The following is a 13,127-nucleotide window of genomic DNA, read 5'->3' as shown; positions in this document are numbered from 1 at the left end:
ATTTCCTATATTAAATATTTTCTGTTTAAAAAAACCTAGTGCATGGGTGCCTGGGTGGCTCAGTGGGTTAAGCCGCTGCCTTCGGCTCAGGTCATGATCTCAGGGTCCTGGGATCGAGTCCCGCATCGGGCTCTCTGCTCAGCAGGGAGCCTGCTTCCTCCTCTCTCTCTCTGCCTGCCTCTCTGCCTGCTTGTGATCTCTCTCTGTCAAATAAATAAATAAATCTTTAAAAATTAAAAAAAAAATAAATAAATAAAAATAAATAAAAAAAACCTAGTGCAGGGCACCTGGGTGGCTCAGTGGGTTAAACCTCTGCCTTTAGCTCAGGTCATGATCTCAAGGTCCTGGAATCCAGCCCCTCTGCTCAGCGGGGAGCCTGCTTCCTCCTCTCTCTCTGCCTGCCTCTCTACCTACTTGTGATCTCTGTCTGTCAAATAAATAAATAAAAATATTATTTAAAAAACCTTATAAAATACCTAGTGCAGTTTCTCTTTTGCTGACTAAGTCCTGAGTCATGTATACTCCCCAAAGATTTTGATTGAATAGTTTTAATACAAGTGGATGGCGATTCATATTTTGAGAAGCAATATTTTTAAGGGCCCAATCAATGTTTTATTTAATATAAAACACATATGTAATGTAACACATACATTATGCATATCATATATAACTTGGAATACTATCTAATGAACATGAACCTTGAATAAATCAGATTCCCATCTCCTTCTCTCTTTAGCCTTGTCCTCCTCTTCTTTAATGAAAAAGATGAAAATCATCAAGGATTTTTTAAAATTCCAGGATAAAGTCTAAAGTGGTAGTTTTGGGGCCCCACATAGTGGGTTCAAGGAAAGTGCTGATGGGGGTGAGGGCAGGACAGCCAGAAAGGACATGGATGGAACTAAAGGGTATTATGCTAAGCAAAATAAGTCAATCAGAGAAAGACAATTATCATATGATCTCTCTGATATGAGGAATTTGAGAGATAGGGTAGGGGTCGTGTGGGGAAGGGAGGGGAAAAAATGAAACAAGATGGGACCCGGGAGGGAGGAAAAACTATGAAAGACTCTTAATCTCAGGAAACAAACTGAGGTTTGCTGGGTGGTGGGGGAGGAGGGATAGGGTAGCTAGGTTATGGACACTGGGGAGGGTATGTGTTATGGTGAGTGCTGTGAATTGTGTAAGACTGATGATTCACAGACCTGTACCTGAGAAGCAATGTTTTTGAGGGATTTCCTCCCCCTACGCACAATATTGGAAGGGATAAAATTGCATTCCCTCTCTAGGCTTTCCTTGTCCTATTGGCTATTTCAGTGGAATATTTCTTGTGTGTGATCTATCCAGTAGATCTATCATTGCTTTGATAAGTAAACATTGCACTAACTTCCAGAAAGACAGGATAGAAAATTAGAGAAACCATTCAGTACCTCAGATAATTGTGGGTAAGTTACCGAACCACAAAACAGCAAAGACATATTCCTGAGAGCCCAGTATTCCAAGTCTTCAGATTTGCTAATCTGAAATGCAGTCAATACTGCCAAATTTTCAAATGCTTTTAGGAAACTTTTTCTTGGCATGAAATGACCCTTTCAAACATTGACAAGGAAGTAATAAACAACTTTAGAGTTAAATAAAACATTTCTGTGGGACAGACCTAGGGATTTAGGGACATAGCCTTAGGAACCACTGGTTCAAGACCTTGACTCTAGGACTCTACTGTGCTGGAGCACAAGTATTCAAAAATAAAACAAACTGTCTCTTGTATCAGAATGTTCCCAGGCTATGGAGAAAAAAGGAGCATAATACAAATATGCACAGGATATAGGGGCAGCACAGAGGAGGGTGGGATTAAGTCTAAGTGACAGAACAGGTTACTGGAGGAATGTATTATCTGGGTTTCAAGGAGTGTATAAGGGCTCATGAGACATGTGCTTAATGTGGGGAAAGTGCATTTCAGGAAGAAGGAACAATATATACAACATTGCATAATGAAATGACAGTATTCATAGGAATCTATAATTAATATTGCAGAATCATAAAGTAAGAGTGGTGAGGTGGGAGCCATGAAGGAATTGAAATCAGAGGAAAGGAGACCAGTAAGATAGAAGCCATAGTTCTGACAAGAGATGGTGACTTGAAATAGGGTAATGGAAATAAAACTGGAAGGGAGAATACCCAAGAGAAACTTTTGCACACAAGCACCAGGACACATATCCATCAATAGGGAAATGAATGGGATATTATACAGCATTAAAAGTGAATAAGCTACAGCTACATAAGTGAATCTTAGAAACAAAATGTTTAGCAAAAGAAAAACGTCCCAAAATGCTACTTAGAAAAAGATACAAAATGTTCTGAATTTGAAAAGTAAAAAACATTGTTTAGGCATATATGTATGTAATAAAAATATACGTAACAAGAGCATGGAAATAGTAAATGTAAATCAAGATACTGGTTTCTTTAGGATGGCAGTTGGCGGAAAATGTTGAGAAGTTTTAAATTATCAGTAATATTCCAGCTTTTTGGTTGGGTACCAGATTCACAGGTTTTTACCATAATTTAAAAGGGCAGATGGATCGATAATTGTCATTTACGGCCCCAAGACGAAAATGTCATGACCAAATATTCTGTTTATTTCTGTTCTCTGTACTGAGGGCTGCAAGAAAGACATATTTTGGAGGTGAAATCGGTTGGTTTCCAGACGTATTTTAAACCTTAAATTAGTTTTAGATCAGCTCCTCCAAAGGAAGAGGCCTCATTGTGTGAGGCCCACGTGCTTTTACATCCCGCGCTTTTTGCCCTTTGCCCTTGGCCATCATCGCTTCCCCTCCAAAGGGAAACGGGTGACGCCCGGCGGTGGGGAAGGGGGAGGAGCAGCCCGCGGGTCTAAAGAGTTCCTATTGGTGGGGAGAAGGAGCGAGAACGAGGCTCGAGCTGAAGCGTGGAAAAGAGGGGTGAAGGGGGAGGGGCTAAACGGAAGGCGGGGCTAAAAGAGCTTAACGGGAGTGAGGCGCAAGTGCAATTGTCCGCGCGTCGCTGCGATGGCGGCGGCGCCGAGCACAGTTACGCCGCTGGCGGCAGAGTCTTCCCCTCAGGAAGCTACCGTCTCTGCCGCCTTCTCCTCCTCCTCCTCCGCCTGCGCGGCGGCGGCGGTGGCGGCGGCAGTGATTGTGCCTGCCTCCTCCGCCACCTCCACCTCTGCCAGCCCGCCTGCCGGTGGCTGTGGCGACGGCGGCGGCGGCTTTGGCGGCTCCACTATGGCGGCGGCGGGGAGGGGGGGCAGTAGTTTTAAAGTAGACACCCGCCCTCGCCTCAGAGAAGGTGAGTTCCCGTCCTGGGCTGTGGGAGCGGCCCCATCTCCTTCGCTGCCTCTCTTCAGCCTGTCCGAGATCGGACTGGGCGCGGTTAGCCATCGCCCCACCCCCCACCTGCTGTGGCGCAGTAAAGGCCAAGCTCGCCCCGCCCCGCCCTGCCGTAGTAGCCCCGAGTGTGCAAGACGGACCGAAGCAGAGAGGGGCTTCCCTACTTCGCCCCCACAAAGGATGAAGGGGATCCCCAGGAAAAGGAGCTGCAGGTATTCACAAGGCAGGAGTTTGAAGGGAAGAGAAATACCACATAGTTTTTCTCCCAGCGAGGGTGCCTCAGTATGGTCTACGAAGCTGAGGTGCGGTTTGGTTAAAAAAAAAAGAGAGAGAGAGAGGAGGCAAGGCAGAAGTGCTGTGGAACTGGACGGTCAGGAAAAGGGAAGGAGGACTGATGGAGAAAGGGGGCAGAGATTTTTTTTAAAGGCCGAAGAAATAAGTAAGAGGGAGGAAACCCCATTTGGTGAAATTCGTCCTGCAGTGTAGAAACTTGGAGTAGGGTATTTAAAGAGAAAGGAGGTTAGGAATCTGGGAAGGTTAGAGTGTATACTTGAGCTTTAAAATAGGAGCTATTAGATTTTAGGATCATAGGGTCTGGTGGAGGGCGTTGAACTAAGAAAAGAATAAAGGAGTAGTGTGGTAAAAGCACAGGTTTCAGAAATCACTTTGGAGAGTTTTCTTTGGCTATTTGAGAGTGTGACCTTGTAGAGCGAGGTTTAGGGGCCCATCTCTGAGATGATTTTGATTTTAATAAGTGCTGTTGTACGTGCCAACACATACTACTCCTAACATAAAAAGATTTCTTGGCGATTTCAGTAATAAGTGGTTTCTAGTTAACACAAAATACTATATACTAGTAAACAGATTACTAATAGCAAACTGTAAATTTTGCCATTGAAATGTGTTTTAAAACAGTGCTTGAAAATGCGTCTTAGATTATTGAGACCGATTCCACTATAGAAGAGCTCAGTAAAGCATTTAGCCATCGTCAATTTCGTAATTAATTTCCAGTATTTGTGTGTTACCTTGTGTTGCTAACTGGCCTCCAAAGTGAAAGATGTGGACAACAAAATGAAGTAGAATAACTTAAGTTCCTTTTTCTTTGGAGGACACCCCATTAAAATTACCCCATAAAAATGATTTGGTCTAAAGTGGTACATCTCTCTGTGCTATTTCATAACCTTTCACACCTTTCACTTTGGAGGAATGGCAAAGCAGTAAAAAAAAATCCTTTATAATATTGGTCACAGGCACATTACATAAATGCCACTTACTTAATATGGAAGTCAGAAATACACTGTGATAATGGTGATGTCTTTTTATTTATTAACTCTCTTATTGAAGGCAACTGTTGAAAGACTGTAGTGTCTTTAGTCAGTCTGGATTTGTACAGTTGTTTCAGGATAAAAATATGAAATCTGGATTTTTTTTTGTTTTTATACCAAACTATGTATAACTAGAAAGAAGGAAAGAACAATTTTTAGAGGTGGTTGAGATCACAGTTCAATCTGGCTGTCATGGCCTTTCCACAGTATCTCCAGTATTCCAGTATCTCATGGATATCTCACGGAGCAAATGGCTTTTTGCCTGCCTTTGTGACTGGCTTGATTATAGTATCTTTGTATTTATGTATATTTTGATGGCTTTAAGAGATAGAAATTCATAAAGTAGCAGCAATACCCTGTAAATACTATTACTAGCTGGCAAAATGAGAGCTCTAGCATAGGTAAGTGGTGCAGTGAACTTAAATTCTGTTGTTCATATACTAGATTTTGTGACCCTGAACAGATCATGAACTTCCTGAATTTGGGTTTTGAAATTTCTGGAATAGAGGTTTTAGACCAGCCAGACTCCAAGGTTGATTTCAGATCTGAAAATATGAACCATGATTTTGCAGATACTCTCGATGGCATTTCCATGGCTGTGCAGTAGGACAGTAATTCATAAGCCCTGAGAAACTTTGGCCATAGTTCCCATTTGACATTCAGTGAGTAATGAAATCGTGTTGTTAGTGTTGAGACCATTTACTAGGATGTGAAAAACCAAATATAATTGCTACCTAAAAGTTACCTCTTACCATTTCATTTTAGGTAAATATCCTTCATTAATGTTTCACTCCAAACCAAAACTCTTATCTTTCCACTTAACAAAAGATAAATATGTGATACAGTACACTATCGAAGACATTGTTAGGTCTCAAAAATATTTTTGTTTAGGTATTTATAGAGACTATAAATGGTTGCCAGTAGTACAATAATACGTAAAGGAGAAGAAAGAAAAATGTTGCTTAATGGTGTATCTTTTGCTTGTTTGTTTTTTGAGCCTTCGTTAGGAAATTGGTCTAAACAGTGACAAAGAATTGTCAGGATTCCAGTTATTATAGGTCCACTTCAGATAGATCCATTAAAAGTGGTTTGATCAGGAGTTTGCTAAACTATTTTCAACTATAACCAACATCTTTCTTGGGGTTGATAATGAGCAAATGTTAGTGGAGATTAGAAATTGCCAAGCAGAGGAGATGAAAAGCTTTCAATGTTACAAATGGGAAATTGGGTAATAAAAACAAAACAAAAGAAATGCCAAGTAAATGGGCATCTGACAAAACACATACCTACCCAGAATTCGTAGTAAGAGGAGTCACGAGATTTTATAGGACACTTCATTTTTCTTTTTTTTTTTTTAAGATTTTATTTATTTATTTGACAGAGATCACAAGTAGGCAGCGAGGCAGGCAGAGAGAGAGAGAGAGAGGAAAGCAGGCTCCCTGCTGAGCAGAGAGCCTGATGCGGAACTCCATCCCAGGACCCTGAGATCATGACCTGAGCAGAAGGCATCAGCTTAACCCACTGAGCCACCCAGGTGCCCCAGGACACTTCATTTTTCATTCAATTCATTCAATTCATTCAATTTCATTCAATTTTGAAAGTGTTAAAAAACATTTTCAAAAATGTTTAATGGCTCAAAAATGAACTTTCACCCAGTGTTGATGTCCCAATGTAATCATAGTAAAAATCAAAATGAAAACAAATCCCTTTTATTTACCTCTTCCTTTTAAGAAAAATAATTTTTTAAGTGGGTTGTGTTTTAGATTGGAGGACATGCTGGCTTTTTATTTAGTTAATAATCCGTTTGCATAGCAATTACCCAACAATTACCTTTGTCTCCATATTATTCAGTAAAGTTTCAAGTGCACCATAAGAAAACCTAGTTAATGGCCTTTCCTTCATTTATTCAGGAATCGTTTATTTAACACTGTATGTGTGTGTGTGCCAGGCACTACGCTAAGTGATGAGGATATAGGTGGATTAGACATGGCTATATTAAGGAGCTCAATAGTAGTGCTTGATAGTAAAATTATAAAATGAATAAATAAATAACTGGGAAAAATACAATTTTAAATAACACTTGTCAAACTCTTAAACTATCTTAAACTGCCCCATTGTTTATTATAAATCTGTATTCTGCCCATGGTGTCTTACATACTACAGGCACACTAAAACACATTATATTATAAATGTAGTATCTAAAAAAGGAATAATTAGCAAACTGTTAGAATTAATTTTTAATTCTTTACATTTGGCAGGGTGGGGCTGTCTGGAGCGAGGTTAATGACCACTTATTCGTTTTTGACCCCCTGTCCTTAATTAGGTGTCAATATATGATAATACTAAGCATGTCGCCTCCTGTATTCATCACATATCTGTTAGGGTATGAACTTTGATTCTTTTCCACCTGAAACTAGTCTTGGAGATCCATTCACATTTACTAACCTGTTGGAATGAATGGCATGGTACTGTGCTGACACCAAGTAGTTGTCATAGGATCAAGTAAATATACACAGGACTTGAATTCATTTTATAACTTTACAAACAGGCAGGATTCCAGAGATAATGAGCCACAAAGTGCTAATAATTATGAAGGTCAGGGACTTAGTTTAAATAAAGACAGAGTTAATACTGAACATGTAACTAGTACTCCCAGTTATTTCTTTAATTACGTTGTATTTTGTAATTCTTAATATGCTATAGGAAAGCCTTCATTATGTTTTTAATGTAACAATCTATGTAAAATAGCTAAACTTGACAAATTTATGGGTCAAGTACTAATCTTATAAACTGAGAAAGTAAGGATACTAGATAACATTATAACTGTTCATAATGCTCCCAGGTACAAATCTGCATTTTTGGCACAAATAATCTTTCTGAAGACTCCTTAAGTGGGTTGTGACATTTAGGGGGGGGGAAGAGTTAAAACACCTTGGCAAGGTTAACATGTTCCATTTTCCACTTTAACTTAGTGTTGAGCCCTGTTTATCTTTCTATATATGATGGTATTAAAAAATTGTAAAGGTCAAATCAGCTATTAAAAAATCGTTTTAAGACAAAATGTTTGAGGGAGGCTGTCTCAAAAGGTGTAATCATGGAGAAAAAGCACATAAGCTCTTTGCAGAATTAAAATGATGATTTCTCTGGTTCATTAATACCTGACTACATCTGAGACTAATAGTAAAATTTATATTTATATTATTGCAGACAATTCTTCTGAGCTTTGCTCCATTCTTGTCACTTTATTAAAATAGGATGCAAAGACATTTTTTATGATGCTGGGTTTTTTTGCAAGATCAGTTGGACTGTGAAATTCCCACTTCAACAAAGCATTAAAGCAGTTAATAGCTAGTTATTGCCAAACACATCTGATGGGTTGTCTTGAGGAAGAAATTTAGTGTTTTGTACAACTAAATCTAATTGTCATGCAACAAATGCAAGTAAGATTCCTTTTTTAATTGTAGCCATTTATATATAGAATCATCTAATTTGAATAAGCTTAAACTTACCAAGATAACCAAAGAACATTTCATTGGAGTGAACAGAGAAAGTTCTTATACTTAAAACTGAAGGATGTTACAATCTTCCTTTCCTCGGAGATCCTGTATGGATTTTTTGTTTGTTTGTTTGTTTGGGTTTTTTTTTGTTTGTTTGTTTTGGTTTGTTTGTTTTTGAGAGAGAGAGAGAGAGAGAGAGCCTGCAGCCATGGTGCCTGGCACTTGGGGAGGGGTGTTGGTTAAAAGGGAGAGAGAATCTTAAGGAGGCTTCCCACCCAGTGTAGAGCCCAACACAGGGTTCGATCTCAGGACTGTCAGATCATGATCTGAGCCAAAATCAAGAGTCAGACACTTAACTGACTGAGCCACACAGGCACCCCAGATCCTGTATGTTTTTTAATTTCATTAGTGAGAGTGGACCAAATTGTAGGCATAGATTCATTATTTTTTTTCTGACTCATGGCCATAAATATTTTTCTTTTATCACAAAAATCTATTACATCCTAAATTATCTGGTGTTGTCTAATAGTATTATAAGAAAGTTTCAAATAGGATAATTTGGATTTCACACTTATTTGCATTTTTGGATACAGAAGCTAAGGGTATTTTACTTTAGCATAATAATGCAATTATTCGGAGTAGATACAATCCAACAAAGTTCTCTAAAAATGAGTTTCTGGAAGTGAATCCTCTGTGCTTTTTGTATCATCAACGGCAGATAACAAGCTGAATTGAATACTTTTGTACCAACATAAGAGATTCTAATCCACAGGATGTTAATTATTGGTACTTATATTTGTATTTCACTTATTTAAAAACATCCCTCAGCTGTTACTAATGCCTCTTCTCAGACTTCTGAAACTTTTTCATAGTCCAAATCCACCTGAGTCTGGAATCATGTAATTCAACTTCCCCAATCCTTTGTTTCCTATGACCTCTTTGGGCTTTTTAGCTTCCTTACTTTGAAATGAGAACAGTAGACTAAATCAGTTATAAACTAGAACCAATTTTGCTGCATAAGGGACATGTGTCAATGTCTGGAGATATTTTTGTTTGTCACAGCTGGGGAGTGCTACCAACTTCTACTTGGTAGAGGCTGGGGATGGATGCTGTTAAATGTCTTACCATGCATAGAATAGCCCCTCACAACAATGAATTATGTGGGCCTAAGTGACAATAGTGCTAAGATTCAGAAACGTTGGACTAGATGATCTCTAAAATTACTCTGATCTGAAATAAAGTTATTGTAAAGATGTTCTTCATTTATTTCACAGAGAGAGAAAGCGAGCAAGAGCAGGAACACAAGCAGGGGGAGTGGGAGAGTGAAAGCAGGCTTCCGGCCAAGCAGGGAGCCGGATGTGGAGCTGGATCCCAAACCCTGAGATCAGGACCCGACCCAAGGGCAGACACTTAAGGACTGAGCCACCCAGGCACCCCTGAAATTAAGTTATTATATATAATGTTAAGTAAAACCTTGAGCTACTGAATTAGTAAACAAGCATACTTTATCAAGTGATTATGTGTGTTAAACATTTTTTTTAATTTTGTTTCATTTAATAATCACCATGTCCTGGGAGAGACATTGTGTTTCTGTACTTTTTAGATTAAAAAAAAAATACTGGCTCAGAGTGGTTAAACAATTTGCTCAAGGATATATAGTTAGAAGTAGAGATAGGATTTGAATCTATTTGACCAACTCAAAAGCTTATTTTTCTTACTACCCACTGCTGTAGGTCATAGTTTTTTTGGCCCATTCCAAATTTTTACGAAAATTTTGTTTTCTCAAATCATGTAAACATTCCTGTAGGAAAGAAATAAGGAGACTAAACACTTGGGAGACCTGGGTGGCTCAGTCAGTTAAGTGTCTGCCTTCGGTTCAGGTCATGATCCCAGGATCCTCCAGTTGAGTACCACGTTGGGTTTCTTGCTCAGTGGAGAGCCTGCTTCTTCCTCTGCCTGCCAGTCCCCCTGCCTGTGCTCTCCCTCTCTCTCTGAAAAGTAAGTAAAATTTTAAAAAAGACTAAACACTTTCATCAATAGAAAATTAGTTGATTCTTTCTCTCACCAAAGGCTAACACCATACAAAAATATAATCAAATTGTAGGATTGCCAGATACTTGAACTTTCATATCAGATCCCATTTATGGTTTGTCACAAAACCACTCTTTCATTTAAAATAACCCTTATGAAAATTAATTAATTAACTCATAATTGTTATTCAAGAGAGGATCACTTAGGTGATAACAGAAAAACAAAGGTTTATTACTTGCTCATGCATTTTCCTCTGAGTGATAGGTTGACTGCAGGGCAACTGCCTGCCCTTCATGCTGTGGTTGAGGGAGGAGAAGGTGCTTTTGTCTTTTATTTTAACTTTTTTCAGTATTTTATTACATTTCTTATTGTGGCCAGATATACATAATGCAAAACTGCCATTTTAAGCATTTTTAAGTGTGCAACTCAGTGGCATTAAATACATCCCTGTTGTTAGGCAACCTTCACCACTATCCATCTCCAGAAATTTTTCATTGTCCCAAACTGGAACTCTGTACTGGCAGGTCAGAGTTTTGCTATATGACCATATTTCTCCAACCTAAAGAATTTTCTGGTGTATCTGATTTCTGGAAAATAAAATATTTAAAAGATATTCTTAGTATGTTAACAGTTGACAACCTGAGGAACTGTACTGTTTATTGTGACCACAGTGGACAGCATTACAAAGCTATTTTACTCTCTTAATATTCTGAATTTAAACAGGAGTATACATTAAACATTGGTTTTATTTCATCTGTTCCATATCCTTTAAGCTGTAACTCCATTATCAGCCTTAGTTCTCTTTCCATTTTGAACCTAGTTTTTGACAGTGCTTTCCTATTTCCTATTGCTTTTTTTTTTAATGGTAAAATGTAAAGAAGTGCTATCATCATGAGAAACTCCTGTGTTTCAAAGACCGTATATCCCAGTCTTCCTTTGAGAGTGCACCATTATATCACTAAGATCTTGCGATCAAGCTACACTAAGATGGGCTTTGATTCTGAGTATAAAATCTTTCTCCCCTATCCATATCTGTTTTCCAAATTTATTTTTTTTCTTTTCCAAATTTATGAGGGCATATAAAATTCATATATGTCAGAGAATGAAGAACAGTTGAGAAGTACTATTCTAGGAATATTAAAGCAACATTGGAAGATATTTATCTTCCCATGTTCAAAGAACTTTACTTGCTGCAGATGAGGAATGAAGTCACACTTCACAGCATTTATTGTTTTGTTATTTGATATTCTAAAGTGTAATCTACTTACATTTTTAACCCTAGCTCTCCTAACTTCTAACTAAATTAGATTGGAAGATACAGGACCCTCTGCCATGAATTTGGTGTATTCATTGTCAGAAAAGAAAACTGATCCACTTATACCTAAATTATAACCAAAATAATACCCTAATTTGCTAAAAAAAAATTATTGACACTAACTGTAATGACCAAAACATTATATTTAGTAATAGAAGTGCTGTGTATGTTTTTGCAAAAACATGCCTTGGAGAGAATCAATTTTAGGGTTGGGGCATAGATAAGAAAATGCAGATAGTAGAGGAATAGGGAAAGAAATATTGGGACCTTTTGAATTTTTAGGCCCTAAAGTATGTACAACTGCTTAAAATTTCAAATCATCTTTTGTGTTTTCTGATAGACTTATTATTTGGAAGGAGCTAAGATATTTGGATCCTTCTATAAGTGCCCCACCAAAACTTTGCTTCTCTATGTATTTGTATCTAAAATACAACATTTTCTTATTGATAACTATCAACCTGTATATGGTCAAGTACAAAGAAACTTTACAAATGGGTATCTGGAAGATTGTGTTATGTTCTTAGTCATATAGCTAGTTAATAGGGTAAAGGCTAATGCATGCTCTCATTCTAGTGCTTTTTACAACTCTTACTGCTTTGGGAATTAAGAATCTCTATAAGCCATATTTAACAACCAACCAAAAAAACTACATTTGTTTCAAATTCTGACCAGTATATAAAGAGAAAAGATGTAAAGAGAGTGTAAAGAAGAAAAGGAAAAAGAGGAAGAAACAAATTGTCAAGTTTCTTCAGCTATTCATTCCTACCAGAATCAGTTCCAAAGCCCCGGTGAGAACACTTACTTTGTGAGAACACTTACTTTGTGAGAACACTTATTTTAGTTCATGGCATATAGTGAGTCCACAACAAACATTAGCTTCTGTTCCAGCCATCTTCCTCACAGCCAACATCATTTATTCACATGATCCCTCAATTAACATCTATTCCCTGAATTTGGCCTGTCCTCGAGGTCTTCCCCCTGAGACAGGCTGAGAATATCACCAATTTCCTCTCCCACTTTCAGAATTGGCTATATAGGTCATTTTTTTCTGGGAGTCTAAAAATCCTGTCTCAAATGGTGGGGATGGGGGTATAGCGGGGTCTAAAGGAACATTTTTTAGCATCTCTTGTGAATTGGACATGTATTTCTTATATATGCCAAACCTAGAGAGGAAGTTTCTCATTCAAGACTTTGGCTTTTATTTTTATTTAATTTAATTTTTTTTCAGTGTTCCAAGATTCATTAAGAACTAGCTCTCAGGGAGGCACCTGGGTGACTCAGTGGTTAATATGCCTCTGCCTTCAGCTCAGGTCATAATCTCAGGGTCCTGGGATCGAGCCACACATCAGGCTCTCTGATCAACGGGGAATCTGCTTGCCCATCTCTTTCTGCCTGTCCCTCTGCCTACTTGTGATCTCTCTCTCTGTCAAATAAGTAAATAAAATCTTTATTAAAAAAGCAACTACCTTTCAGAGAAACCCTGGGCAGAATTAGGCACTTACTAACTATGTAACTTTGGAGAAATAGCTTGACCTTCCCAATCTTAAGGTATAACCTTAGAAAGTAGCAATCATTACATCGATGTCAAATTTAGGGGAAA

General features: G+C 38.2%; 1 protein-coding gene across 7 annotated transcripts in view; it reads left to right on the top strand.

The window, feature by feature from the left end:
• The first annotated feature begins 2,978 nt into the window (after positions 1–2,978).
• Positions 2,979–13,127, top strand: part of ZMAT1 (zinc finger matrin-type 1) — a 35,784-nt gene continuing 25,635 nt past the window's right edge. For 3 of the 7 annotated variants that reach the window (XM_004777125.3, XM_004777122.3, XM_004777121.3), the window contains exon 1: positions 2,979–3,318. In XM_004777125.3, coding sequence (XP_004777182.3) covers positions 3,039–3,318 — 280 coding nt within the window. In that variant the 5' untranslated portion in view covers positions 2,979–3,038. The other 4 variants (XM_013048190.2, XM_004777126.3, XM_004777124.2 and 1 more) reach the window with 3 other exon arrangements.

This window comes from Mustela putorius, unplaced genomic scaffold (assembly GCF_011764305.1).
Source record: "Mustela putorius furo isolate JIRA1106 unplaced genomic scaffold, ASM1176430v1.1 tig00000842_pilon_pilon_pilon, whole genome shotgun sequence".
Taxonomy (NCBI): domain Eukaryota; kingdom Metazoa; phylum Chordata; class Mammalia; order Carnivora; family Mustelidae; genus Mustela; species Mustela putorius.
The sequence above is the reverse complement of the archived record's forward strand: the minus strand, read 5'-3'. Positions and strand labels throughout refer to the sequence as shown.